This window comes from Hylobates moloch, unplaced genomic scaffold, assembly GCF_009828535.3.
Source record: "Hylobates moloch isolate HMO894 unplaced genomic scaffold, HMol_V3 SCAFFOLD_5, whole genome shotgun sequence".
Lineage (NCBI taxonomy): Eukaryota > Metazoa > Chordata > Mammalia > Primates > Hylobatidae > Hylobates > Hylobates moloch.
This window is the reverse complement of record NW_026652280.1, coordinates 85899166-85925995: the sequence shown is the minus strand read 5'-3', so window position 1 is coordinate 85925995 and position 26830 is coordinate 85899166. Positions and strand designations below refer to the sequence as shown.

Here is a 26830-nt window from a genome sequence, read left to right as displayed (position 1 = left end):
TGATCCTCCCACCTCGGCCTCCCAAAGTGCTGGTATTACAGGCATGAGCCACCATGCCTGGCCTCATTATGTTTTTGACTTGCATTTTTCCCTAATGACTAATGATGCTGAGCATCTATCTTTTCATGGGTTTATTGGCCATGTGTATATCTTTTTAGGATAAATGTTGTCTTAGTCCACTCAAGCCACCATAACGAGACCATAAACTAGGTAGCTTAAACAAGAGAAATTTATTTCTCACAATTCTGAAGGCTGGGAAGTCCAAGATCAAGATGCCAGTTGATTTGGTTCCTGATGAGGGCTCTCTTCCTGGCTTTCAGATAGCTGCCTTCTCATTGTGTCCTCATATGGCCTTTCCTTGGTGGATACAAGGGAGGGGGAGGGAAAAAGAGAATAATCTCTGTCTTCCTTCCTCTTCTTATAAAACCACTAATCTCATGAAGGCCCAACACTCATGATCTAATCTAACCCCACTTACCTCCCAAAGGCCCCATCTCCAAATACTATCACACTGGGGGTTGGGGCTTTACCATATGAATTTTGCTATTTGTCCTTTAATTTTTGTTGTATAAGTTGTATATATACACTGGATACTAGACTTTTCTTATCTGTGGATTATTTTTTCACCTTTTTTTTTTCTGAGTTTTGGAACTAGAAATCTTCATTTTCCAGCTTTTTTTTTTTTTAGGTATAATTGATCTTTTCACTTTCTTAGTATCATCTTTTGAAGCGCAAGAGTTTTCAATACTGATTAAATCCAATTTCTCTACTTTTCCTTTCATTGCTTGTGCTTTAAATGTCATATCCAAGAAAATATTGCCTAATCCAAGGTCATGAAGATTTAAACCTTTCTTTCTTTTCTAAAAGTTTTATAGTTTTAGTTCATTGATCCATTTTGAGGTAATTTTTCTATGTGATGTCATCTGACCATTTTTCAGAATGTATTAAATGGCCAGACATAAAGTCTACTCAAGAAAAAATACAATATTCTCTCTTCCCATTCCAGTCAAATTCCACTATACCACTATAGGGAGACAACTCTCCTTGTGTTCCCAGCTGAGAAGATGAAAGATATGTGGTAACCCAGAAGGACAGAGTTGGAACAGTAAGTGCCCAGCTGATTACTCAATGAGGAATTGCAACAGTTCAAGCATTTTCAGCCAGCCAGGTACAAGGCAGGTTAGCTCTCATGGGCTGCTGAATAAAAGCAGTTATGTACCACTCAGCCAGAGAATGAGCCAGCTCCCAGGATCTCTAATGATAAGAGCTATCCTTTTCCTCCTGTTTTATCTATCCAAGTTCAAAAGGAAAAGGAATATGTCAGGGTTGGTAAAAACCACTTCTGTCCTTTCCATCCCCTTCTGTCACATCAAATCTTGAACATGTTCTCAATAGTGAAGTGCAATTAGATAAATGTAACAAGGAAAAGAGTAAAGAAATATTAAGGCAACAAAAAAAACCCAAAAATCTATTTGTTTTAGCGTGTCTTGATCTTTAGCCAACCTTTATAAAATCTTACCAAGTGTTAGGTAAATTTGGCAACAAGAGTCTGTTTAGAATGTATCAAAAGCTTAAAATTAAGTGTAGTCTCTCACAGTTTAATGGATAACCAGCAACCTATGAGTCTACAAACGTTTCCCTTCTTAGTATATGAGGCTGAGGTAAATCTCAGTTTCCTCATCTCTGAAACAGAGATGATGATAACACTTACGTCTGACTGCTCCTCAAGAATGAATGAGATCATGTCTACAAAATGAGCTCGCGGGGGGGGGGAAGCGTTAGATAAACTCTGAGCCTTAGAGTTGTTGATTTTCTAAGATATAAAATTATAATAGATTTTTATTCTTGAATACAAGGATCTCAGACTTTGAAAAAAAAAAAAACTTGATTACGTCAGACATTCAAGAGTTCACCATTGTGAGTTTCTTACTCAATGTTGAGCAAGCCTGGACCTGTCAATCTCTCTAACCCATGAAAAGCACCATTCCTCACTCTTTCCCAACAAATTAACAACGAGGACAAAAGTGAACTTGAAAATAAACAGGCCGGGCATGGTGGCTCACACTTGTAATCCTTACACTTTGAGAGGCCGAGGTGGGAGGATCACTTGAGTCCAGGAGTTTAAAACCAGCTTGGGCAACATGGCGAGATCTCATTTCTACAAAAAATAAAATAACTAGCTGGGCATGGTGGTACACACCTGTGGTCCCAGTTACTCAGAAGGCTGTAAGTGGGAGGATCCCTTGAGCCCAAGTGGTCAAGGCTGCAGTGAGCTGTGGTCATGCCACTGCACTTCAGCCTGGGAAACAGAGCAAGACTCTGTCTCCAAAAAACAAAACAATGAACAACAAAAAAGTCTCCCTGACACCAAAAGGGTAGCATATAGGGAAGAGGCAAAAACTGAACTATCATGGCCATGTAACCATATATCAACAGCAAAGCAGTCCTCCCTGTTTACAAGGACTGGTATTCTTATCTAGTCTTATGAAGAAAAAAGAAGGCTGTAAATTTTATTTGGGAAAAACACTTGCACATCTTTTTAAAATAACTGGCCATACTGTATAAAGAGCTAAGTTATGTCAATAAACATGGAAATGAGAAGCTATGTTAAAAAGATAAAAATAAAAATAATATGAATAGAAGAAAGAGGAAAAAGCGGCAAAATAAAGATCTATAAACATGGATTTTTTTCATATTCCTCCATCCACTTTCCTTTCCTCACTTGAATAAGGACATGATAGGAAGCAGACCTGAGCAAGTAGGACAAACTGAAACAATCATGTTTCACTAACAGACATTTATGATAGAAATAGTTCTATATAAATTGATAAGTATACACATAAATGAATATATAAATGGAATTATACCTAAGTAGCTAAGTATTCAATGCAGACTAGTAGCACCCATTTAATATGATGTAGTGACAATTTTTTAAACACACAAGAACTTATCTATCTTAATGGGCATTATTCTACAAAGTAGAGGGGATTATCCTCTTGAGAGAAGGCCTTAACTCTGGTCTGAAGTACTTAGACCTAATATAGTAATAAATAAGGAATCATTAAGAGAAGAATATAAACTGTGTTTAAATTAATAAGAATTTTATATTATAAAGGCAGAATTAACGAAAAATCAATTACATAATGAGGAAACAAAAAAGGAGAAACCCCTCCCCCACCATAAAAACCAAGATTTTTAACCCTGGAGAATTATGAGTATGTCAATATCACTGAAACGAATGCAGACATTACACAATAAGCTCATTTCAAGAAACTGAACCCCATGTTAGACATGTTACACAGGATATTTCAGAGGAACTTTCAAATGGAATAGTCTAATTGACATTCAAAGCTATTCCATTGGAGTTTAGGAGACATGTCAGTGATCAAGAAGGGGAAAAATCAGTCTTATCAGCATAGTTAATGTTAGTTAAAGTCTTGAAAGTAGAAAAGCTGTCTGAATTGAATGTAGAATAATGATGCAGAATAATGAAGGGAAGAAAGGCACACTGGTGATTGAACTTTGGGGAATATCTTCTGGGTTAAGAGAGAAGCTCTTTGAACTTACAGCTCCATTACAGAACTAATCACACTGCATTTTATTTGCAGAGCTGCCTCTACTTCCTGTGACTTCTTTGTGGCAAGGTAGATGTTACAATAAAAGTTTACTGAATAAAAGTATAAATAGTTAAGAGAAGAAAGGGGAAAAAAGAGAAAATAAACCAGTAGAGAAGTGAGTAGGGAGATTACAATGGTCATTGTTTATGAATCCAGCATAAATAAAATACCCAGAAATATGTGCCTATTTTGTACAGGAATTGATCTAAAGTATTCCAGATCCAGAGAAAAAAGTATCTTGATACAACCCTGGTAGAACAGATTGAAGAGTAAAGGAAACTAAAGCTGATAGTTCTTCAACAGTTCAGCTCCCCTAAAGAGGGCTCAGACCACTTGTTTTAGACACTGAGAGAAATCAGCCAAATCATGAAGACAACAACATAGTTAAAATGAATTCAGAGACATATTAATTTTGTATAGATACATAATTTTTTAGCATCTAGAAAACTGATGAGTAATGAATCCAGCTGCCAGAGACTCCCTGATGAAGCTAATTAAACAGTGTAAAGATCAGTAAACGGACCAATTTAAAGCAGTTTGCTATAAGTTTAATAGTGTCAGAAATTCTAAATAATAATAGTAGAAAAGGCATAATTAATGGTGCATAAACCAGGGAGCTAAGGGATTCCTGTCTTAGTCTTCACCAATTTCCTTTGTGGAGGTTCACTGAGTAATTTTTGTCACTAATTAGTAAGAATAACTAGGCCAGGCACGGCGGCTTATGCCTGTAATCCCAGCACTTTGGGAGGCCGAGGTGGGTGGATCACCTGAGGTTAGGAGTTCGAGACAGGCCTGGCCAACATGGTGAAACCCCATCTCTACTAAAAATATAAAAATTAGCTGGCTGTGATGGAAGGCGCTTGTAATCCCAGCTACTTGGGAGGCTGAGGCAGGAGAATTTCTTAAACCTAGGAGACAGAGGTTGCAGTGAGCCAAGATCACACCACTGCACTCCAGCCTGGGTGACGTGAGACTCCATCTCAAAAACAAACAAACAAAAAGAATAACTAGCATTATTGAGTGGAGGTTAATATTAAGAGCCCTAACAGCTGGAGAGAAGACTTAGGCTGCAGTTGGCTACTAAATGTGATTGACCATGAGCAAATAATTCAACTTTAATTATGTACTTGATGTGCAGTACTTCCTCTTTGTATGAAGAGTTAGCCACTTACACTTTATCACAATAAGGATTAAATGGAATTGCTTTGAGTTTTTAAAGTAACAGTTAAATTAAAACTAAGTAACCATGACAAAAATTGTCTAGAGTTTGTATTGGCATGAGTATGTGGTTATTCCATAAATGATAACCCATAAATGATACTCCCTAAGAGTAACAATGATAATAAAACTATTCCCTTGTAGCTACATGGCTTTTCACTTTTTTCAAAGCACTTTCACAAATATTAGTCAAACAAGTAGCCTTATATATGATCTGACCACTCCTTGTACAAGCATATTAAGTGTGGGTTTATTTTGCAAGGAATGCTCCTATCTCCTCCCTAGTGCTAATAATATACTCCATTTATATAGCTTTTTTTTTGGAGACAAGATCTCACTCTGTCACCAAGGCTGTAGTGCAGTGGCACAATCACAGCTCACTGCAGACTTGACCTCCTGGGCTCAAATGGATCTCCTGCCTCAGCCCCCTAGTAGCTGGGACCCCAGGCACGCCCAGCTGATTTTCACACGCCTGGCTGATTTTCATATTTTTTGTAGAGATGGGGTTTCACCATGTTGCCCAAGGCTCGAGCATCTGCTTACCTCAGCCTCCCACAGTGCTGGGATTTTAGTCGGAGCCACCATGCCTGGCCAGATTTTCACTTTTTTTTTTTTTTTTTTTTGGAGACGGAGTCTCACATTGTCACCCGAGCTGGAGTGCAGTGGCATGATCTCAGCTCACTGCAACCTCAGCCTCCCAGGTTCAAGCGACTCTCCTGCCTCAGCCTCCCAAGTAGCTGGGATTATAGGCGCCCACTACCACCCCCAGCTAATTTTTTTTTTTGTATTTTTAGTAGAGACGGGGTTTCTCTATGTTGACCAGGCTGGTCTAAAACTCCTGACCTCGTGATCCGCCCACCTCGGCTTCCCAAAGTGCTGGGATTACAGGCGTGAGCCACCGTGCCCGGCCAATTTTCACTTCCTTCAATTTCACAGATATTAACTGGAGCAGGGCCACTAGGAATGATCTTTCACTTCTCTGCATCAACCCAAAGACAATAATTCAAAAATGAAGAACAAGGAAAAACTTATAAATAATCTAGATGTTTTTGAGGCAGTCAGCCCATCATTTTTGAACTTGGATTCAGATCTCCCAAAAGTCTCAGAATCAGAGCAAACTCTTCAGGACAATAGCTGATGTTCCCTTTTTTCTAACCATAGGCTTAAGGAGGCAATAGAATAATTAAGATATGTTCACTAGGGGCATAAAGGGAGAAACCAAATCTGTCTTTGTTCACTACTATAACCGCCTTTTAAGTCGAGCACAAGGCCTAATACATAGTAAATGCTCAATAAATCATCCTTGTGATTAATACTAAAGGGAGAACATTCTTACCAAATGTTCACAGAATGTTCTGGAGCTAAAATAAAAATCTTGGCTGGGCAGGGTGGCTCATACTTGTAATCCCAGTGTTTTGGGAGGCTGTTGCATGAGAGCTTGAGACCAGCCAGGAGTTTGAGACCAGCCAGGGCAACAAATTGAGATCCCATCTTTAGAAAAAATTTAAAAAGTAACTGGGCATGGAGGTGTGCACATGTGACCCTAGCTACTCAAGAGGCTGAGGCTGGAGGATGGCTCAAGCCCAGGAGCATGGGGCTGCAGTGAGCCATGATCACACCACTGCACCCCAGTATGGGTGACAGAGCAAGGCCCTGTCTCAAAAATAATAATAGGACAGGTGCAGTGGCTCATGCCTGTAATCCCAGCATTTTGGGAGGCCGAGATGGGAGGACTGCTTGAGCCCAGGAGTTCAGGATCAGCCTGGGCAACATAGTGAGACCTCATCTCTACAAAATAATAATGTTTAAAATCTCATTTTTTTGTTTTATTACTTTTCCTCCACAATTAGTTTTTAAATGTGCTCAAAATAAAACAAAACAAAAAATATTAATGTGTTCACACCAAGTAGAACCTAAACAAAATTTGGGTCACAGAGCAAAAGCAGAAGTCTGTAAAATATTCAAGGATACAGTTAGGAGGTAGATTCAGAGGGCCAAGACAATTTACAAAGGAAAAGGGGAATACATCTGATCACTTCATTTAGCAACAAGCATTTTTAAGTCCTCATTCTTTTTTATTTTAAAAACAGTCTTACTCTGTCACCCAGGCTGAAGCACAGTGGCATGATCATAACTCACTGCAGCCTCAAATGCCTGGGCACAAGCAATTCTGCCTCAGCCTCCTGATTTATGCCCCACCATGCCTGGCTAATTTTTTTTATTTGTAGAGATGAGGGTCTCAATATATTGCCCAGGCTAGTCTCTAACTACTGGGCTCAGACGATCCTTCCATCTTGTCCTCCCAAAATGCTGGCATTATAGGTGTGACACACTTCACCCGGCCTGTCTCCATTCTTCAACTAAAAATTACTTCAGAAAAGAAGTTTCAAAAGGTAGAATTGTTTCCTATATATTTGTGTCTTTAGAGTATTCATCTTGTAACTGAGTTGTAAAAATAGTTTGTTTTCTTTGATATGACCAAGATAAAGAAAGGTACTGGCCAGGCGCAGTGGCTCACGCCTGTAATCCCAGCACTTTGGGAGGCCGAGGCAGGCAGATCACGAGATCAGGAGTTCGAGGCCAGCCTGACCAACATGGTGAAACCCCGTCTCTACTAAAAATGCAAAAATTAGCTGGGCGTGGTGGTGCGCACCTGTAATCCCAGCTACTGAGGAGGTTGAGGCAGGAGAATCGCTTGAACCCAGGAGGCGGAAGGTTGCAGTGAGCCAAGATCTCGCCACTGCTCTCCAGCCTGGGCGATAGAGCGAGACTCCGTCTCAAAGGAAAAAAAAAAAAAAAAGGGTACTCTGGGTACCTAGGCCTGGGTTGTCCTTTGCATCCGCACATGTTCGCAGTCCTCTCCGCCATGCTGCCACTGCTGTGCTGAGTGCCCCAAATGCTGGGCTTCTGCGTCGCCGGCCTCCACACCGCCGGGGCCCGCCCCGCCTTTCCGGCAGCTCCTGCAGCCGGCGCCCCCGCTGAGTGCCTGGCCCTTCCGGCTGCTCAGTTTGCGCGCGGGTTCGGCGGCCGGGCCCCCTGCGGCCTCGCGGGCCCTGCACCTGCGGCTGTGGGTGTGGCATGCGAAGGAGACAAAGCTTTTATTGATTTCTTGAGTGATGAAATTAAGGAGGAAAGGAAAATCCAGAAGCATAAAACCCTTCCTAAGATGTCTGGAGTTTGGGAGCTGGAACTGCATGGGACAGAAGCTAAATTAATGCGGAAAGTTGCCGGGGGAAAAAAATTACTGTCACTTTCAACATTAACAACAGCATCCCACCAACATTTGATGGTGAGGAGGAACCCTCGCAAGGGCAGAAGGTTGAAGAACCTGAATTGACATCAACTCCCCATTTCGTGGTTGAAGTTATAAAGAATGATGGCAAGAAGGCCTTTGTGCTGGACTGTCATTATCCAGAGGATGAAGCTGGACAAGAAGAGGAGGCTGAGTGACATCTTCTCTATCAGGGAAGTTAGCTTTCAGTCCACTAGCGAGTCTGAATGGAAGGATACTAATTACACACTCAACACAGATTCCCTGGACTGGGCCTTATATGACCACCTAATGGATTTCCTTGCGGACCGAGGGGTGGACAACATTTTTGCAGATGAGTTGGTGGAGCTCAGCACAGCCCCGGAGCACCAGGCGTACATTACTTTTCTTGAAGACCTCAAAAGTTTTGTCAAGAGCCAGTAGAGCAGACAGACACTGAAAGCCATAGTTTTATGGCAGGCTTTGGCCAGTGAACAAATCCTACTATGAAGCTAGACATGTGCTTTGAAACGATTATCATCCTAATATCATGGGGAAAAAATACCAAATTTAAATTCTATATTTTGCACCCTCATTTATTATCATTTTTTTTCTTTTTTCTTTTTTTTTTTTGAGATGGAGTCTCTCGCTCTGTCGCCCAGGCTGGAGTGCGGTGGCGCAATCTCGGCTCACTGCAAGCTCCGCCTCCCGGGTTCACGCCATTCTCCTGCCTCAGCCTCCAGAGTAGCTGGGACTACAGGCTCCCGCCACCATGCCTGGCTAATTTTTTGTATTTTTAGTGGAGACAGGGTTTCACCGTGTTAGCCAGGATGGTCTCAATCTCCTGATCTCGTGATCCGGCTACTTCAGCCTCCTAAAGAGCTGGGATTACAGGTGTGAGCCACCGCACCCGGCCTATCATTGTTTTCTATACAAATCTATTAGTTTCTAGATTTTTGTATAACATGATAGACAATAAAATGGGTTTATCTCCTCCAAAAAAAAAAAAAAAAAAAAGGTGCTTTAAGTAATAATTGAATTGCTATAAATTTGGGTGTAAATTTAAATTTTAATTGATTTGCATTTTACAAAGCACGAAGAAAATTTGTCATTAAAAAATGGTAATACATTTCATAAACATTTATTTTATAACATTATACCTTTCCAATGTAGCTTTTTGGTTGTTCCCATTTGTTTGTTTGTTTGTGACCAAGTCTTGCTGTCACCCAGGCTGGAGTGCAGTGGTGTGTGATCACGGCTTACTACAGCCTTTACCTCCCAGGCTCAAGCAATCTTCCCACCTCAGTTTCCTAAGTAGCTGGGACTACAGGTGTGCACCACCATGCCTGGCTAATTTTTTTTTTTTTTTGTAAAGATGGGGTCTCGTGATGCTGCTAGGCTGGTCTTGAACTCCAAAAAGTTCTACTGGATCAAGCAATCCGCCTGCCTTGGCCTCCTAAAGTGCTGGGATTACAGGCATGAGCCACTGTGCCTGGCCAGTTGTTGCCATTTTAATACACAGTATTTTTTTTTTTTTTTTTTTTGAGACAGAGTCTCTCGCTCTGTCCACCCAGGCTGGAGTGCAGTGGTATGATCTTGGCTCACTGCAGCCTCTGCCTCCTGGGTTTAAGGGATTCTCCTGCCTGAGCCCCGCCAAGTAGCTAGGACTATACATAGGCACGCACCACCACGCCTGGCTAATTTTTGTATTTTTAGTAGAGATGGGGTTTCACCATGTTGACCAGTCTTGAACTCCTGACCTAGGTGATCCACCTGCCTTGGCCTCCCAAAGTGCTGGGATTACAGGCATGAGCCACTGGGCCTGGCCACAGTATATTTTCTTAAAGCAAGGACAGATGTAAGCTTTTAAAAATCTATTAATACTCCAGATTTAGTCTGGGAAAGTTTATTTTAAAAAGTTATTTTGTAAAATTTGTAAATTAACAATTCATTAGGAAAAAATAGGCCAATGGATAATACTTATGTAGCAAACAACCATAAGAAATAAAAATGAAAGCATAAGAGTTCTAAGGTCATTTTGGCCTCCTTAAAATAAATGTTATGGCCTTTGGCTTGTAGAGTATTCTTAAGCCCAAAAAAAATAAAAAGAAATTCTGCCAGGCATGGTAGCTCACACCTGTAATCCAGCATTTTGGGAGGCTGAGGCAGGCAGATTGCCAGAGCTCAGGAGTTCGAGACCAGCATGGGCAACACGGTGAAACCCCATCTCTACTAAGATACAAAAAATTAGCTGGGTGTGGCAGCATGCACCTGTAGTCCCAGCTACTCGGAAGGCTGAGGCAGGAGAATTGTTTGAACCCAGGAGGCAGAGGTTGCAGTGAGCCAAGATCGCACCACTGCACTCCAGCCTGGGTGACAGGGTGAGACTCTGTCTCAATAATAAATAAATAAATAAATAAATTAATTAATTAATTCTTAAAACTAAGGTCAGCAAAAACTCCTAAACCGTACCAACTTTGGCATACAATGTGGAAAACATTATTACTGCTAGCCAATCATTCACAGTAAAAGCATTCTCCACACATTATTTATTTGAAGTAGATAGAAACAAATACCTACTAAAATTTTTATTTTACATCTGGGAAAATTTTGCCTAAAGTTGTATAGAGTATACAGAAAAGCTACAGTGATCTAGGTATTTTGTCAATTCTATACAGTTTTATATTAATAGATCATCTTTTCATCAGAAGCCAGATAAAATGTAGCATAAAGTACTGCATGAGACATACTTATGTTAAAAAAATTATTATTTATCTGAAATTCAAATTTAAGTGGGTGTCCTGTATTTTTATTTATAAATCTGTCAACTCTTTCTTTCATTATAAATTTGTGTCAGAAAATATTAAATTAATTGTCGGGAAGATATTCAGTCTCATGGAAGTTAGGTAATTCTTTACCTTTTAGGAACTTCTTAAGGACCATGCCACCAAAAAGGCTTCCTGCAGAAGCAACTGTAAGAAACAGAACACAAAGAAATATCACAAATAAGTAAATGCATTCTATTGAAAGAATCAAATGAGAGTCTAAAAAACTGCTTATGGACACAGAACATTTAAAAAGTGACCACTACTAATGTTTGGTAAAAATGGAAACATCAAAGAAATACTATAATGGTACAATGACTGTTTTGGGGAAAAATACCTTCTTAGAGATAACCAAATAGCAAGTCTTTTCACCTATATTCAACATCCACCCACAATCAACACCAGGACTGCCTCTTTGGATGATACTCTACTTGACGGAAAAAGATTATGTGAAGACTGCAAATTGCAGCTAGTAATCAGAATCTATCGTGTCAATAACTCATATCCTAATATAAGATTCAATTAAAACTTTGGCTCTTCTTTTGACCAATTTTACCCTTAAATAGAAAATATCGGCCGGGCGCGGTGCCTCACGCCTGTAATCCCAGCACTTTGGGAGGCCGAGGTGGGCGGATCACAAGGTCAGGAGCTCCAGACCATCCTGGCTAACACGGTGAAACCCCGTCTCTACTAAAAAAAATACAAAAAATTATCCCGGCGTGGTGGCGGGCGCCTGCAGTCCCAGCTAGTCAAGAGGCTGAGGCAGGAAAATGGCGTGAACCCGGGAGGCGGAGCTTGCAGTGAGCCGAGATGGCGCCACTGCACTCCAGCCTGGGCGACAGAGCGAGACTCCGTCTCAAAAAAAAAAAAAAAGAAAGAAAAAGAAAATACTAGGCTACCAGGTAAGAATTATTTTACCTAGAGTTCTAACTATAAATATTAGAAATTTTAGAGCAATAATTCTTCAGGGGTGGACAGTGAATAAGGAAGCAGGCACCAAGGAGGGGACAAAAAGATCAGAACTACCTAGAGGCTTTTTATTTTCAAATTGAATATGCCCTTCCCCAGAGAAACGTGACCTCATAGTTCAGAATCTAAGAATCATTGCCATAGGAGCCAATAGAAATATATCTATCCCTCAGAAAATGTGCATCTTTCAGACAGGGAAATAAGGTTGAGAATCACAGAACTAGAGTGAGAGGCAACATCATTCTGTAAACTGTGCTGTTCGGTACAGTAGCCAGAAACTACATGTGGCTATTTACATTCAGCTAAATTAAATTAGAAATTTAGTTCCAGCCAGGTATGGTAGCTCACGCCTGTAATCCCAGCACTTTGAGAGGCTGAGGTAGGTGGATCACCTGAGGTCAGGAGTTCGAGACCAGCCTGGCCAACATGGTGAAATCTCGTCTCTACTAAAAATAACAAAAATTAGCTGAGCGTGGTGGCGGGCGCCTGTAATCCCAGCTACTTGGGAGACTGAGGCAGGAGAATCACCTGAACCCAGGAGGCAGAGGTTGCAGTGAGCCGAGATCGCACCATTGCACTTTAGCCTGGGCAACAAGAGCGAAACTCTGTCTCAAAAAAAAAAAAAATTTTAGTTCCTCAGTCACATTAGCCACATTTCAAGCACTCCATAGCCACATGTGGTGAATGGCTAGTCTGCTAAACAGGAGATAGAGAACATTTCCATCATCACAAAAAGTTTTATTGGGTAGTAATGCTCTAGATTTCCAGATTTTAAGTGATTCTGGATAAATGATACACACTTCCAAAGGCCTAAGCCCAAGCAGCACAGAACATTTAACAAAAGATAGTCTTTTTCATTATTATTTTTCATTGAGACAGAGTCTGTCGCCCAGGCTGGTGTGAAGTGGCGCAATCTTGGCTCACTGCAACCTCCGCGTCCCAGGTTCATGCGATCTCCTGCCTCAGCCTCCTGGGTGGCTGGGATTATAGACAACCGCCACCGCGCCTGACTAATTTTTGTATTTTTAGTAGAGACGAAGTTTCACTATGTTGGGCGGGCTGGTCTCGAACTCCTGACCTCAAGCAATCCACCCACCTCAGCCTCCCAAAGTGCTGGGATTACAGGCATGAGCCACAGTGCCTGCACCTGCCCCCACCCCCCACCGCCCCCCCCCCTTTATAAAGACCATCTTATGGCCAGGCATGGTGGTTCACACCTGTAATCCCACCACTTTGGGAGGCTGAGGTGGGTAGATCTTTTGAGCTCAGGAATTCAAGACCAGCCTGGGTAATATCACAAAACCCATCTCCACAAAAAAATACAAAAATTAGCAGGTCATGGTGGCACACACCTGTAGTCCAGCTATTCAGGAGGCTGAAGTGGGAGGATCAGCTGAGCCCAGGAAACAGAGATTGTAGTGAGCCGTGATGGCACCACTGCACTCCAGCCTTGGCAACACAGAGCAAGACCCCATCTCAGAAAAAAATTTTGTTTACATTGTTTTAAAAAGATAATCTTCTGTTCTATAAAGGGGATTTGGGGGAATGCTTGCTTTAATATATTTTACAGATAAGTCTCTACTCTCATTGTTGCATCTGGAGGATAGAATTTTATCGTTTTTATATAAAAGCATTGGAAGTATAACTGAAAATTGAGGGCTGGATACGATGTGGAGCAGGTGGAAGCACTCCTCACCCATAATTAGCCAGGCATGGTGGTGGGCACCTGTAATCCCAGCTACTCGCGGGGACTGAGGCACGAGAATCGCTTGAACCTGGGAGGTGGAGGTTGCAGTGAGCTGAGACTGCGCCACTGCACTCCGGCCTGGATAACAGAGCGAGACTACATCTTGAGAAAAAAAAAGGAGGGAGAAGGGGGTTAACTGTATGTAGCATTTCCCAAACAGTATGTTTCATAGTCCACACTGGCATATGAGAGGTCCTGAACAGACCTACAGTTTAAAAACTTATTTTAACATTTCCCAAATTTAAATGAATACATAACTCCTTTCTTATAACTCATATAAATATTCTGTGGCATACATTTTGGGAAACATCCTGAAAATCGTATTTGTTAAAGCCTTCAATAATTACTGATGGAAAAAACTAGTCATCTCTTGGCTTCTGATAGATGAATCATCTCAGATATCAAATTTGCTAGTTTGTTGTGGGTCGAACTATGTCCCCCAAAAGATAGTTTTAAGTACTAGCCCCAGTGCATATGACCTTATTTGGAAATAGATGCAATCAAGTTAAGACAAGGTCATACTGGATTAGGGTGGTCCTGAGTCCAGTGACTGGTGTACTTATAAGAAGGCCATGTGAAGAAAGAGAGAAATACAGAGGAGAAGGCCATGTGAAGAAAGAGAGAAATACAGAGGAGAATGCCATGTGAAGGCAGGGAGTGATACATCTACAATCTAAGAAATACCAAGGATTGTCAGCAATCACCAGAAGCTAGGAGAGAGGCATGGAACAGATTTCTGAGTCTCCAGAGGGAACCAACCATACCAAGACCTTGATTTTGGATTTCTAGCCTCCAGAACTGTGAGAAAATAAATATATTTTGTTTCAAGCCATCCAGTTTGTGGTACTTTGTTACAGCAGCCCTACAGAGCAGAGATTTCAAACCAAACTTAAAAGATACCACTGCACACTTCCAGGTAAAGATGGCCGATTGAACACACACGTTTATTTTCATTCCCTCCTGAAACCTCAATAAAATAATAGGAAAGAGATTTATAAGGGCACAAACCCACAAGGATGGAAAACAAGAGACAAACATGATTGTAATAAAAATCTAGACACTACAGGCTAGGCGCAGTGGCTCATGCCTGTAATCCCAGCACTTTGGGAGACCGAGGCAGGTGGATCACCTGAGGTTAGGAGTTCGACACCAGCCTGGCCAACATAGTGAAACCCCGTCTCTACTAAAAATACAAAAATTAGCCGGGCATGGTGGCACACACCTGTACGCCCATCTTCTCAGGAGGCTGAGGCAGGAGAACCTCTTGAACCCAGGAGGCGGAGGTTGAAGTGAGCTGATATCGCACCACTGCACCTCCAGCTGGGCGACAGAGTGAGACTCTATCACAAAAAAAAAAAAAAATCTAGAAACTACAAAGCAGAACAACTAGTAGGAAAGGATTTAGGAGACCTGAGTAATCTAAGTATAAGGGGACAGGGAAGGCCAAGAAACAACATGATTTTTACAATAAAATTGCAAAAGACTCAGGCATGGCAGTATCAGGAACCTCTGAATGTATGGGTGAGGTAGAAGATAAATTAAGGAGAGTCAGTTAAAAATGAATTTAAATAAATCTTTAGATTCCCTCCTCCACTCAGCATTCAAGGGATTGGCTCCCCCCTAACTTTGGCGTGGATTGGGGAGAAGATACTTGAAAATGGTCAAGGTGTCAATCTTCGGGATGAGAATCAAAATTGTACTAAAAACAAGTGGAGTTAGTGAACAGAACCCCTGAATGCTGAGATACCCAACACCCCCTTTTCTCTCTCATTCCCAGAATCAAGTCTGGCTTTTACCCACTTGGTAAGAGACTGAAAGATCTGGCCATTCCAAGAGCAAAGACTAAAGATATTGATATTGAAGAGAAGAGAAAGTTCCCCAGTTAAAAGCCCAATTAGATCACCTTTCAGTGATGCTAACAATTTCAAATCAGCTTTATAGTCTCTAACTCTTAAAAATGAGCAACCAATAATTTTAAGATATTTGAAGAAAGCTTCTAACATGAAAACAGACACCAGACTAAGAAAAGCAATACAAGGGAAACAAGAACGAGGTGGAGAAAAGAAAACTTTAAAAAAATCTTTATATACTCAAAAAGATAATGCCTACAATGTAGAAGAGATAAAAATTACGAGAAATGATTTTAAAAAGGAAAAAGAACCAGTCTAGGAAGTCTAATATCTAAATAATAGAAGTTCCAGAAAGGGGGGAAAAAAAAAAGAGAATGCAAGGGAAAATCTCCCAGAACCAAAGGACAAGGGTTTCCAGGTTTAAAAGTCTTCCTGAGTGCTGAGCACAATGTTTGAAAACACACCCACACCCAGGCACATCATTGTGACAATGGAAACCACAGCAGAGACTGCTGGTGCTCGCAAACAAATACCCCATTCTCCTTCTTCTTGAACACATAATTTGACTACCTTTTTCAGTCTTCCTTGCAACTGCAGGGCTGTGGCAATAAGACTAAGTCCTGGTTGGCGAGGCGCGGTGGCTCATGCCTATAATCCCAGCACTTTGGGAGGCTGAGCTGGGCGTATCACCTGAGGTCAGGAGTTCGAGACCAGCCTAGCCAACATGGTGAAACTCTGTCTCTACTAAAAATACAAAAATTAGCTGGGTGTGGTGGCAGACATCTGTAATCCCAGCTACTGAGGAGGCTGAGGCAGGAGAATTGCTTGAACCTGGGAGGCCGAGGTTGCAGTGAGCCGAGATCATGCCAGTGCATTCCAGCCTAGGCAACACAGTGAGACTCTGTCTTAAAAAACAAAAACATGACCGGGCGCGGTGGCTCACGCCTGTAATCCCAGCACTTTGGGAGGCCAAGGCGGGTAGATCACGAGGTCAGGAGATTGAGGCCATCCTGGCTAACACGGTGAAACCCCGTCTCTACTAAAAATAAAAACATTAGCCGGGCGTGGTGGCAGGCGCCTATAGTCCCAGCTACTCGGGCAGCTGAGGCAGGAGAATGGCGTGAACCCAAGGGGCGGAGCTTGCAGTGAGCAGAGATCACGCCACTGCACTCCAGCCTGGGCGACAGAGTGAGATTCTGTCTCAAAAAAAAAAAAAAAAAAAAGTCTTAAGTCCTGGCCAACAGAACGTGAGCAGCAATAATATACGTAATTCCCGAGCCTACCCCATAAAAGTCTTCCATTTATAAGCTCTGCTCTCTTTCCCCATCCTTAGCTGAATGGAGAGAACTTAGAGGACTTAGAGAAGGGTACACCCACAAGACAGAGATAGCATAAAACAAAATACTTGCCTGCTTGCCTGCATACACACACATTCATCTGACTGTGAAATACAAGAAAACTAAACATTTTCTGTGTTAAGCCACTGTTTTTTGTTTTTTTTGTTTTTTTTTTTGTTTGTTTGTTTTTTGTTTTTTTGTTTGTTTTTTTGTTTGGTTTTTTTGAGATGGAGTCTCGCTCTGTCGCCCAGGCTGGAGTGCAGTGGCGCGATCTCGGCTCACTGCAAGCTCCGCCTCCTGGGTTCACGCCATTCTCCTGCCTCAGCCTCCGAAGTAGCTGGGACTACAGGCGCCCGCCACCGCGCCTGGCTAATTTTTTGTATTTTTAGTAGAGACGGGGTTTCACCGTGGTCTCGATCTCCTGACCTCGTGATCCACCCGCCTCGGCCTCCCAAAGTGCTGGGATCACAGGCCTGAGCCACCACGCCCGGCCTTTTTTTTTTTTTTGCAGACGTTGTCTCACTCTGTCGCCCAGGCTGGAATGCAGTGGCGTGATCTTGGCTCACTGCAACCTCCGCCTCCTGGGTTCAAGCAATTCTCCTGCCTCAGCCTCCAGAGTAGCTAGGACTACAGGCGCATGCCGCCACGCCTGGCTAATTTTTTGTATTTTAGTAGAGATGGGGTTTCACCGTGTCGCGCAGGCTGGTCTCAAACTCCTGAGCTCAGGCAATCCGCTGGCCTCAGCCTCCCAAAGTGCTAGGATTATAGGCGTGAGCCACCGTGCCTGGCCAAGCCACTGAGATTTTAGGGTTTGTTATAGCACCTACCCTTATTTACTGTAATTAATACAAGGATAAAGAGAAGATTCTAAAAGCTTACAGAGAGGCCGGGAACAGTGGCTCATGCTTGTAATCGCAGCATTTTGGGAGGCCGAGGTGGGTGGATTGCTTGAGGTCAGGAGTTCGAGACCAGCTGGGCCAACATGGTGAAACCCTATCTTTACTAAAAATACAAAAATTAGCCAGGCATGTTGGTGTAACGCCTGTAATCTCAGCTACTCGGGAGGCTGAGGCAGGAGAATCGCTTGAACCCGGGAGGCAGAGGTTGCGGTGAGCCGAGATCACGCCACTACACTCCACCCTGGGTGACAGAGTGAGACTCCGTCTCCAAAAAATAAAAATAAAAGCTTACACAGAGGGGAAGAAAAAAGAAAAAAACAGGTCACATACCGAGTAATCAGAAAGATTTTTAGATTTTTCAATAGCAACACCTGAAGTTAGAAAATAATGCTGCAATGTCATCAAAATTCTGAAGGAAAAATGAATTCTGGCTTAGAATCCTATATGGCCAAACTATCAATTAGGTATACGTGGAGATGTTTTCAGAGATGTAAGGTCTCGAGAAATTTACCTTCCAAACACTCTTTCCAAGGAATCTACTGGAGCCTGAGATCCATCAAAGCAAGGGGTAAGCCAAGAAAAAAAAAAAAGAGAGAGAGAGAGAGAAGGATTCAGGAAGCACAAAATCCAATGCAAGAGAAAAACTACAGAAACTCTCTGAATAATGATGAAGGAAAGATTCCAAGATAACAGCTGTGCACCAGATACAGAAAGCATCAAGTCAAAATTAGAGCAGGTCAGGATACACTGGAAAAGAGTTTCTCAGGAGGATGAAATTGATATATTATCTGATGTACTGGAATATACTGAGTAGATTTAGACAAATGCTGGAAGTTTGGGAGTTGACTAGATGATAAAAACAGAAAATAAAATAAGTATTAACTGAAGGGAAATTATAAAGAAAAGTAATCATAGTTTTCTATATGGCTAAACTGCATTTTATGGTCATAACGAGTAAATATTGATCTACATGGTTGGAAAATTATAACTATATTAAAAGAAAGACACATGGTAGAGGTGAAGATATTAAAGAGAGCTATCATCCTCTATGGTGGAAAATCAATAAATGCCTATAAAAAGGAAAATCAAGACACAACAATTTAGAGCTGAGCACAATGGCTCATGCTTATAATTCGAGCAGTTTGGGAGGCTGAGGCAGGTGGATCGCTTGAGTCCAGGACTTCAAGACCAGCCTGGGCAACATAGGGAGACCTCATCTCTATTAAAAAAAAAAAAAAAAAAAAAAAAAAAATTAGTCAGCCAGGCACGGTGGCTCACGCCTGTAATCCCAGCACTTTGGGAGGCTGAGGTGGGTGGATCACGAGGTCAAGAGATCGAGACCATCCTGGCCAACATAGTGAAACCTGGTCTCTACTAAAAATACAAAAATTAGCTGGGCGTGGTGGTGCACACCTGTACTCCTAGCTACTTGGGAGGCTGAGAAAGGAGAATCGCTTGAATCTGGGAGGCAGAGGTTGCAGTCAGCCGAGATTCTGGCGCCACTGCACTCCAACCTGGCGACAGAGCGAGACTCTGTCTCAAAAAACAAAAACAAAACAAAACAAACATTAGGCATGGTAGCACATGCCTGTAGTCCCAGCTACTCAGGAGGCTGAGGTGGGAGGATCACCTGAGCTCAGGGGGTCAAGGCTGCAGTGAGCAGTGATTGCACCACTGCAGTCCAGCCTGGGTGACAGAGTAAGACCCTGTCTCTAAATTAATTAATAAATAACATCTTGGCCAGGCGTGGTGGCTAACACCCGCAATACCAGCACTTTGGGAGGCCAAAGTGAGAGGACTGCTTGAGCCCAGGGGTTTCAGACCAACCTGGGCAACACAGCAAGAGACCCTGTCTCTACAAAAATACAAAAATAAAACAACCAGGCATGGTAGCACATGCCTATAGTCCTAGCTACTCAGGAGGCTGAGTTAGGATTATTTGAGCCCAGGCATTTAAGGTTACAGTGAGCTATGATTGTGCCACTGCACTCCAGCCTGGGTGACAGAGTGAAACCCTATTTGGGGGGAAAAAAAAAGATATAACAACACAAACATGTTACCTAGATCAAAGATAAATATTAAATAATCAATTAGCAGAGTTAAAAGTATTAGCATCTAGGAGGGAGAAAGATGGGAAGGGAGAGATGGGGGAAGCACGCAGGGTACTGTTGGGTTTTTTGTTTTGAGATGGAGTCTCACTCTGTCACCCAGGCTGGAGTGCAGTGGCACAATCTTGGCTCACTGCAACCTCTGCCCTCCCAGGTTCAAGTGATTCTGATGCCTCAGCCTCCCGAGTAGCTGGGATTACAGGTGTGTGCCACCACAACCCGCTAACTTTTATATTTTTAGTAGAGACAGGGTTTCCCCATGTTGGACAGCTGATCTCGAACCCCTGACCTCATGTGATCTGCCCACCTCAGACTCCCAAAGTGCTGGTGTTACAGGCATGAGCCACTACACGTGGCCAAAATCATATGTGTGTATAACTGACAAAAACTAAAACTAAATAAGTGTACATTTTTTTACAAAAAAAATGAAATAGATCTCTTATGCTAACATGAAATGCTGCCCACAAAGTACTGGTACATAGCACAGTCGTATGTATAGTATAGTTCTAGTTCTAAAAAATGGATATTAGTAACTATGAACACATGCATAGAAAAATCTAGAAGATAGATTATCCTTGGCAAGTAGGGGGAAAAAGGAAAATCTAGAATATATTCTCAATGTTAATAATCATCTCAAAGGGGTGAGATATGTAGAAAGTCTCACTCTCCACAATATATGTTTCTGTAATGTTTTTTATCAAGCATGTATCACCATGTTTCCTACCCAAAAAAAAATATAAACATAGGCTGGGTGCAGTAACTCTTGTTTGTAATCCCAGCCCTTTGGGAGGCAGAGGCAGGTGGATCACTTGAGGTCAGGAGTTCGAGACCAGCCCGGCCAACATGGTGAAACCCCCATCTCTATTAAAAATAAAAAAAAAAATTAGCCAGGCACGGTGGCAGCCGCCTGTAATCTCAGCTACTCAGGAGGCTGAGGCAGAATTGCTTGAACCCAGGAGGCGGAGGTTGCAGTGAGCCCAGATTGCGCCGCTCCAGCCTGGGCAACAGAGTGAAACTCCATCTCTAAATAAATAAATAAATAATTATAACCATAATTACGTAAAGCTCAGAGACAATAAAGAGAAGAGAAATGCCCCCTATTCTAGGTGGGCTAAAGAAGTTCATCAGGCTCAAAATGCGGAATCGAGTTTCTTGCCAAAAACTACTGTTGCTGAAGTCCTTTGCTTTGAATTAAATCAATCTTGCTACCCTGGCCACAGTTTATTGGATTAGACTATTACAACCATACACAGACCAACCATCACCCTAGACACGTAGCCAAGCATTTCTCTCAAGAGTGGTGGGAACCCTGCCAGTCAGAATGGAGTTCATGCAGAGTAAGAGCAAACCAACCTGTCATACTGCTCTTGAAGATGTTTAATATTAATATACAAAGACAAGACAGGTCATTCCTGTTCAGGTAAGCAAATGTCTTGTAAAGCCTAGTTTACTATCCAATCTCAACTTGGTGCCCAAGTGACTTCTCTAAGCCTGAAGGGGCAACTTCATTCCAAAGTACCCTTCAATAAACCTACACACACACCCACCCACACCCACACACACACACACCAAAAAAGCTAACACTTCAAGTTTAAGAAAATTCATACTTCAGAGCCACTCAATGCATCAGGTTTCCCTCAAGACAATAGGCAAAAATGATAAAAGCATGAAAGCCAAATGGAAGAGATATTTTCAAACTAATCACAGGTCATGATTATTGAAGTATGCACCATTCATCATTTTTCCTTTTTTTTTTGCTTTTTTGCAACTGCCAAAATTTAGACTTGGGGGAAAAAAAAGTAGGTAAAGCTCAATGTGATATAATTTTGCTGTGGCAAAGTAGGTTAAAATCAAGAGAAAAATAAGATTGTTTCTGAGCAATTTTAACTTAAACCAGTAAAATAAATAATCTATGGTAAGAGTCATTCAACTACTCACCTTTCCTGTATGATACATTTGTAAATCTACCACCAGATACTTATTACATAATCATTCATTTTATAATTATGGAACAATCCTGGAATAACATGATAAAAGATTATGACTAATTGAAATTTTTAAATAAGCTACAACATAAACCATGACAAAACAGATAGAAAATATTTTTTCTTTCTCTACTTACTAGTTGTTACACAATGAAGAGCATTTGCCTGGTGCTTAGAATTTAATCCTTCTATGGAAATCACTAGCTGCCCTTCTAGCAATGCTCCCTTTGATACATCTATGTCACACTTCCAGTGAATTATTAAAAATCTCAAAATCTGAAAAGAGCACAATTCAAAGAAAACATAATCTTCTTTAGAAATCACAGTAATAATATATCTCTATGACCCAGTTAAATTAGTAACTCTAATTTCCCCAAAAAAATTGTATTCTTGCTTCTAAAATGTCAGATTTAGGTTTGTTCAGAGTACTGTGTCTAAACAAAATAAATAGCTAGGAGAGTGACATAAGAAAGGAGTCAGTGAAATTCAACACAATGCCCAGTAAGACAGGAAATTGAGACAATAAATTCCCTTATTCAGAAGATAAATTCATCTGGAAATAATAATTAGGGAAAAATTAAGTGGGAATTTGTTTTTGTTTCTTTTTTCCTGCCCCAAACAAAAGCCAACATGAAGACTATGAATAAGAGTGGCATCTGGTTATGAATCATCTTGATCTTTCATTAAATCAACACTTTTGAGGGTCAGAATACTATTTAAGAGTGCTAATGCTGCCCTGCACAGTAGCTTATGCCTGTAATCCCAGCACTTTGGGAGGCCAAGGTGGGAGGATCACTTGAGCTCAGCAGTTTGAGATCAGCCTGGACAACATACCGAGACCTTATCTCTACTAACAACAACAAAAATTAGCCCAGTGTGGTGGCGTGTGCCTGTAGTCTCAGCCACTGGGGAGGCTGAGGCAGGAGGATCTCTTGAGCCCAGAAGATTGAGGCTGAAGTGAGCCCTGATCAGGCCACTGCACTCCACACTGGATTTGAATCCCTGATATGCCAAATTCTAGCATGTGACCTTGGGCAAATTACTTAATCTCTCCAAACCACAGATTCCTCATCTATTAAAATGGGGATAAAACTACCACATAGGGCTGCTGCTGAAAGTAAACAAATAATATGTGCAAGGCTGAGCGCAGTGGCTCATGCCTGTAATCCCAGCACTTTGGGAGGCCGAGGTGGGAGAATCGCTCGAGCCCTGGACAACATACTGAGGCCCCATCTCTACTAAAAAAAAAAAAAAAATTAATTAAAAATATGTGCAAAATGCTTAACACAGTACTTGGCAAATAGCAAATGCTTAACAGACATTAGCTATTATTTCTAAGTTCTACTGCAGTAAAGACTACACACAATATTTGAAGTTGAACAGGACTCCAAGATGTCTGGGTAAAACATTTAATCGACCGGGTGTGGTAGCTCATGCCTGTAATCCCAGCACTTTGGGAGGTTGAGGTGGTGGATCACCTGAGGTCAGGAGTTCAAGATCAGCCTGGTCAATATGGTGAAACCCCATCTCTACTAAAAATACAAAAATTAGCCGGGTGTGGTGGTGTGCGCCTGTAGTCCCAGCTACTCAGGAGGCTGAGGCAGGAGAATTGCTTGAACTTGGGAGGTGGAGGCTGCAGTGCGCCGAGATTGCGTCACTGCACTCCAGCCTGGGCGACAGAGCAACGCTTCGTTTCAAAAAGAAAAAAATACACATTTATTAGAGACAAACTGAAAATAAAATATATTTCATTTATTTTTGGGGGGAGAGAGGGGACAGAGTCTCACTCTGACTCCCAGGCTGGAGTGCAGTGATGACATTATTATGGTTCACTGCAGCCTCAACCTCCCGGGCTCAGGTGATCCTCCCACCTCAGCCTCTCAGGTGGCTGGAAGTGCAGCCGCCTGCCACCACACCCTGCTAATTTTTTTTTTTTTTTTTTTTGAGATGGAGTTTTGCTCTTGTAGCCCAGGCTGGAGTGCAATGGTGCGATCTCAGCTCACTGCAACCTCCGCCCCCTGCGTTCCAGCGATTCTCCTGCCTCAGTCCCACAAGTAGCTGGGATTACAGGCATGTGCCACCACGCCTGGCTAATTTTGTATGTTTAGTAGTTACGGAGTTTCTCCATTTTGATCAGGCTGGTCTCGAACTCCCGACCTCAGGTGATCCGCCTGACTCGGCCTCCCAAAGTGCTGGGATTACAGGCGTGAGCCACCGCTAATTTTTGTATTTTTTGCAGAGACAGAGTTTCCTCATGTTGGCCAGGCTGGTCTTGAACTCCTGATCTCAAGTGATCTGCCTGCCTCGGCCTCCCAAAGTGCTGGGAATACAGGCTACCCACCGCGCCCGGCCAACTTCCATTATTATTCATGCAAATAGATTCTCACTTTTACAGGGAGGCAACACAAGGAAAATTATTACCCCCTTTTTAAAGGCAGGGAGATCTGGGAACTAAGATCCTCATTTGTACCAGTTAACAAGAATGGTTTCCAGGTACGTGTAGAGTCTAAATCTTCCTTCACACGTCCTCTGTTAACGATATTCCCATATCGGGCCGGGCACGGTAGCTCACGCCGGTCCCAGCACTTTGGGAGGCGGGCACATCACTTGAGGTCAGAAGTTCAAGACCAGCCTGGCCAACATGGTGAAAACCTGTCTCTACTACAAATACAAAAATAAGCCGGGTGTGGCGGCGTGCGCCTGTAATCCCAGCTACTCGGGAGGCTGAGACAGGAGAATCCCTTGAACCCGGGAGGCGGAGATGGCGGTGAGCCGGGATCACGCCACTGCACTCCAGCCTGGGCGAAAGAGCGAGACTCCGTCTCAAAAAACAAACAAACAAACCCTAAAGATATTCTCATGTCGGTATGACAGCGCAGTTGGGAAAAGAACACTGGGCTATGAGTCAGCGCCCTGGGTTCTAGCCTGGGTTCTGTTATTTGTAAAATGGAATCCCGCCGCCTTCTTTGATGACAACAAACAGGCAGGACGCCCGGGGGCACTCTCTCAGGTGCCCTCAGAGCCTGTGCTTCTGTCACCTGCCCACTACCCCTCACAAACAGCAGCTCAGCGTCCCATTGGGCACCGGCCGTGAAAGTGGGTAATGAAATGAGCACACGGGGCGTGGCCGGCGCCAGGTGCTCAGTGCCGTCTTCCAGAGCAGCTCCCCGAGCACAGGTGTGGCCTCTGAACCTCGCCCTTTCACGTCCAGCTGCTCCTAACCCAGAAACCTGCACCTGCACCGGGGCCTAAAAAAACTCTCCCTCGCTCCCAGTCTGCACTGGGTCCCTCCTTGCCTCTGTCCTGACGCCCCGATTCCCCCCACCCGCGCAACGCCAGGGCTTGCCCCTTTCCTTTCCCTCTTTCCGCGTCCCCTCCCGGCACCCGGTACATGGAAGGCGCTGCGCTCCGGCGGGCGCCTCCGAGGCTGCGTCAGGCTCTGCCCCTGGGTGTCCGCCGGTGCTCGGCAAACGCCGCAGCTTTCTGAGCCGTCGGCTGGAGAGAAGGCGTCGTTCCCCCACAGAGTACACCGCGAGCGAGAGCCCTCATCTGCTCCTACTTCCTCGCTTCCCCGTAAGAGACAGGCCTCGATTCCCGAACCTTCCTCCACCTTAGCGACGCCCGACCCCTCTGCCCAAACTTCGCGGTCTCCTCACAAAGCCCGTCTCCTCAGAAAGTGTCCTCCGCTTTTTCTCCCTTCCCAGCATCACCTCGAACACGGCCACAGCCGTCCCCTCCATGCCGCGCAGGGAATAGCGGCAAGGCTCAGTCGAAGGGTACCCGCCCGCGGCTGCCGCCCCCTCCTCAGCCCGGGCTTGGAACTCCGCCAGTCCCCACGCCCGAGTCCACGCCCACGGCCGGCAGCGCGAGCCCATCCCTTCCCGAGCTGAGGGCGCGCACGCCCCGCCCACCTGCCCGCCGCGCCTGCGCACTCGACGTTGCACGGCCCCGAGACCGCGAGCCGCCGTCGGGAGCCACGTAGAGCCTCTGACGGCCGCGGGTGCCAGTGGGCCCGCAGGTGGGAGGTTCGGGGCGGGGAAGAGCCCGCCTCGCGGCCAAGGCTGGAGGCGAGCGGGAATGAGGCCAGGCCACGACTCCTCCCTCCTCTCGAAGACAGTTTCCCACGGTGGCGGCGAGATGCGGCCCTTGGCCCTAATCCGGATTTGGCCGCCCTTAGCGCTTTCCAGTACCCTTCCCTCGGCCGGGAGGGGCGACGGTGACGGCGCGGGGCTTCCAAGCGGGTTCGTGACCCCTCCAACAGCCTTGCCTGCTGCGGGGGCTACCCCAGGCCAAGCCCCGGGTCCCAGACTTAGCAAAGAAAAAGACGGCCAGTTAAAATTGAATTTCATATAAACAGTGAATTTTTTTTATAACCATACACAGATCTCGGCAATTTTTGGGACATATACTAAAAAATTATTAATCTGAAATTAAAAACGACGCCCTGGGCTGAGCGCAGTGGCTCACGCCTGTCATCGCAGCACTTTTGGAGGCCGAGGCGAGTGGATCACCTTAGGTCAGGAGTTCGAGACCAGCCTGGCCAACATGGTGAAACCCCGTCTCTACTGAAAATACAAAAATCAGCCGGGCGTGGTGGCGGGCACCTGTAATCCCAGCTACTCGGGAGGCTGAGGCAGGATAATTGCTTGAACCTGGGAGGCGGAGGTTGCAGTGAGCCGAGATCGCGTCATTGCACTCCAGCCTGGGCAAAAAGAGCGAAACTCTGTCTCAAAAAAAGAAAAAACGACTCCCCGTCTTTTCCCTGCCAACCAGCCCCAAGCATCTCCCAGCCTAATCCAGGGGGACCAGCTTCCCCCGCAAAGGTGGGACCCGGGAGTCGACCCCGCCCTATCCAGCCCCCTTTCCACATTTGACTCTGCACTGAATGTGCCAAGACCAGAAGCTGGCTTTTCTGGGCTCTGGCTGACAGGAGAGGCTCTGGGGTTTTCCAAGTGCATTCCTGGCTGGAAGAAGGTGGTCCTGCAGAGTCCCAGCTGCTGCTCTCTGCCAGGTTCCGGGAGGGGC

General features: G+C 43.9%; 1 protein-coding gene and 1 pseudogene across 9 annotated transcripts in view; one reads left to right on the top strand and one right to left on the bottom strand.

Annotated features, from left to right (window-relative positions):
- TOP6BL (TOP6B like initiator of meiotic double strand breaks) overlaps window positions 1-25770 on the bottom strand; it is a 105836-nt gene extending 80066 nt beyond the window's left edge. For 5 of the 9 annotated variants that reach the window (XM_058438981.1, XM_058438982.1, XM_058438984.1 and 2 more), the window contains exons 1-4: window positions 25516-25696; window positions 21943-22081; window positions 13576-13728; window positions 11004-11057 (exon numbers count right to left, since the gene is read on the bottom strand). In XM_058438981.1, coding sequence (XP_058294964.1) covers window positions 11004-11057; window positions 13576-13728; window positions 21943-22081; window positions 25516-25680 — 511 coding nt within the window. In that variant the 5' untranslated portion in view covers window positions 25681-25696. Of the gene's footprint in view, window positions 1-11003; window positions 11058-13575; window positions 13729-18223; window positions 18259-21942; window positions 22082-25515; window positions 25697-25716 lie in introns of those variants that run through there. The other 4 variants (XM_058438985.1, XM_058438990.1, XM_058438989.1 and 1 more) reach the window with 4 other exon arrangements.
- On the top strand, window positions 7702-8770 carry LOC116469063 (complement component 1 Q subcomponent-binding protein, mitochondrial-like; annotated as a pseudogene).
- Window positions 25771-26830: the final 1060 nt, after the last annotated feature.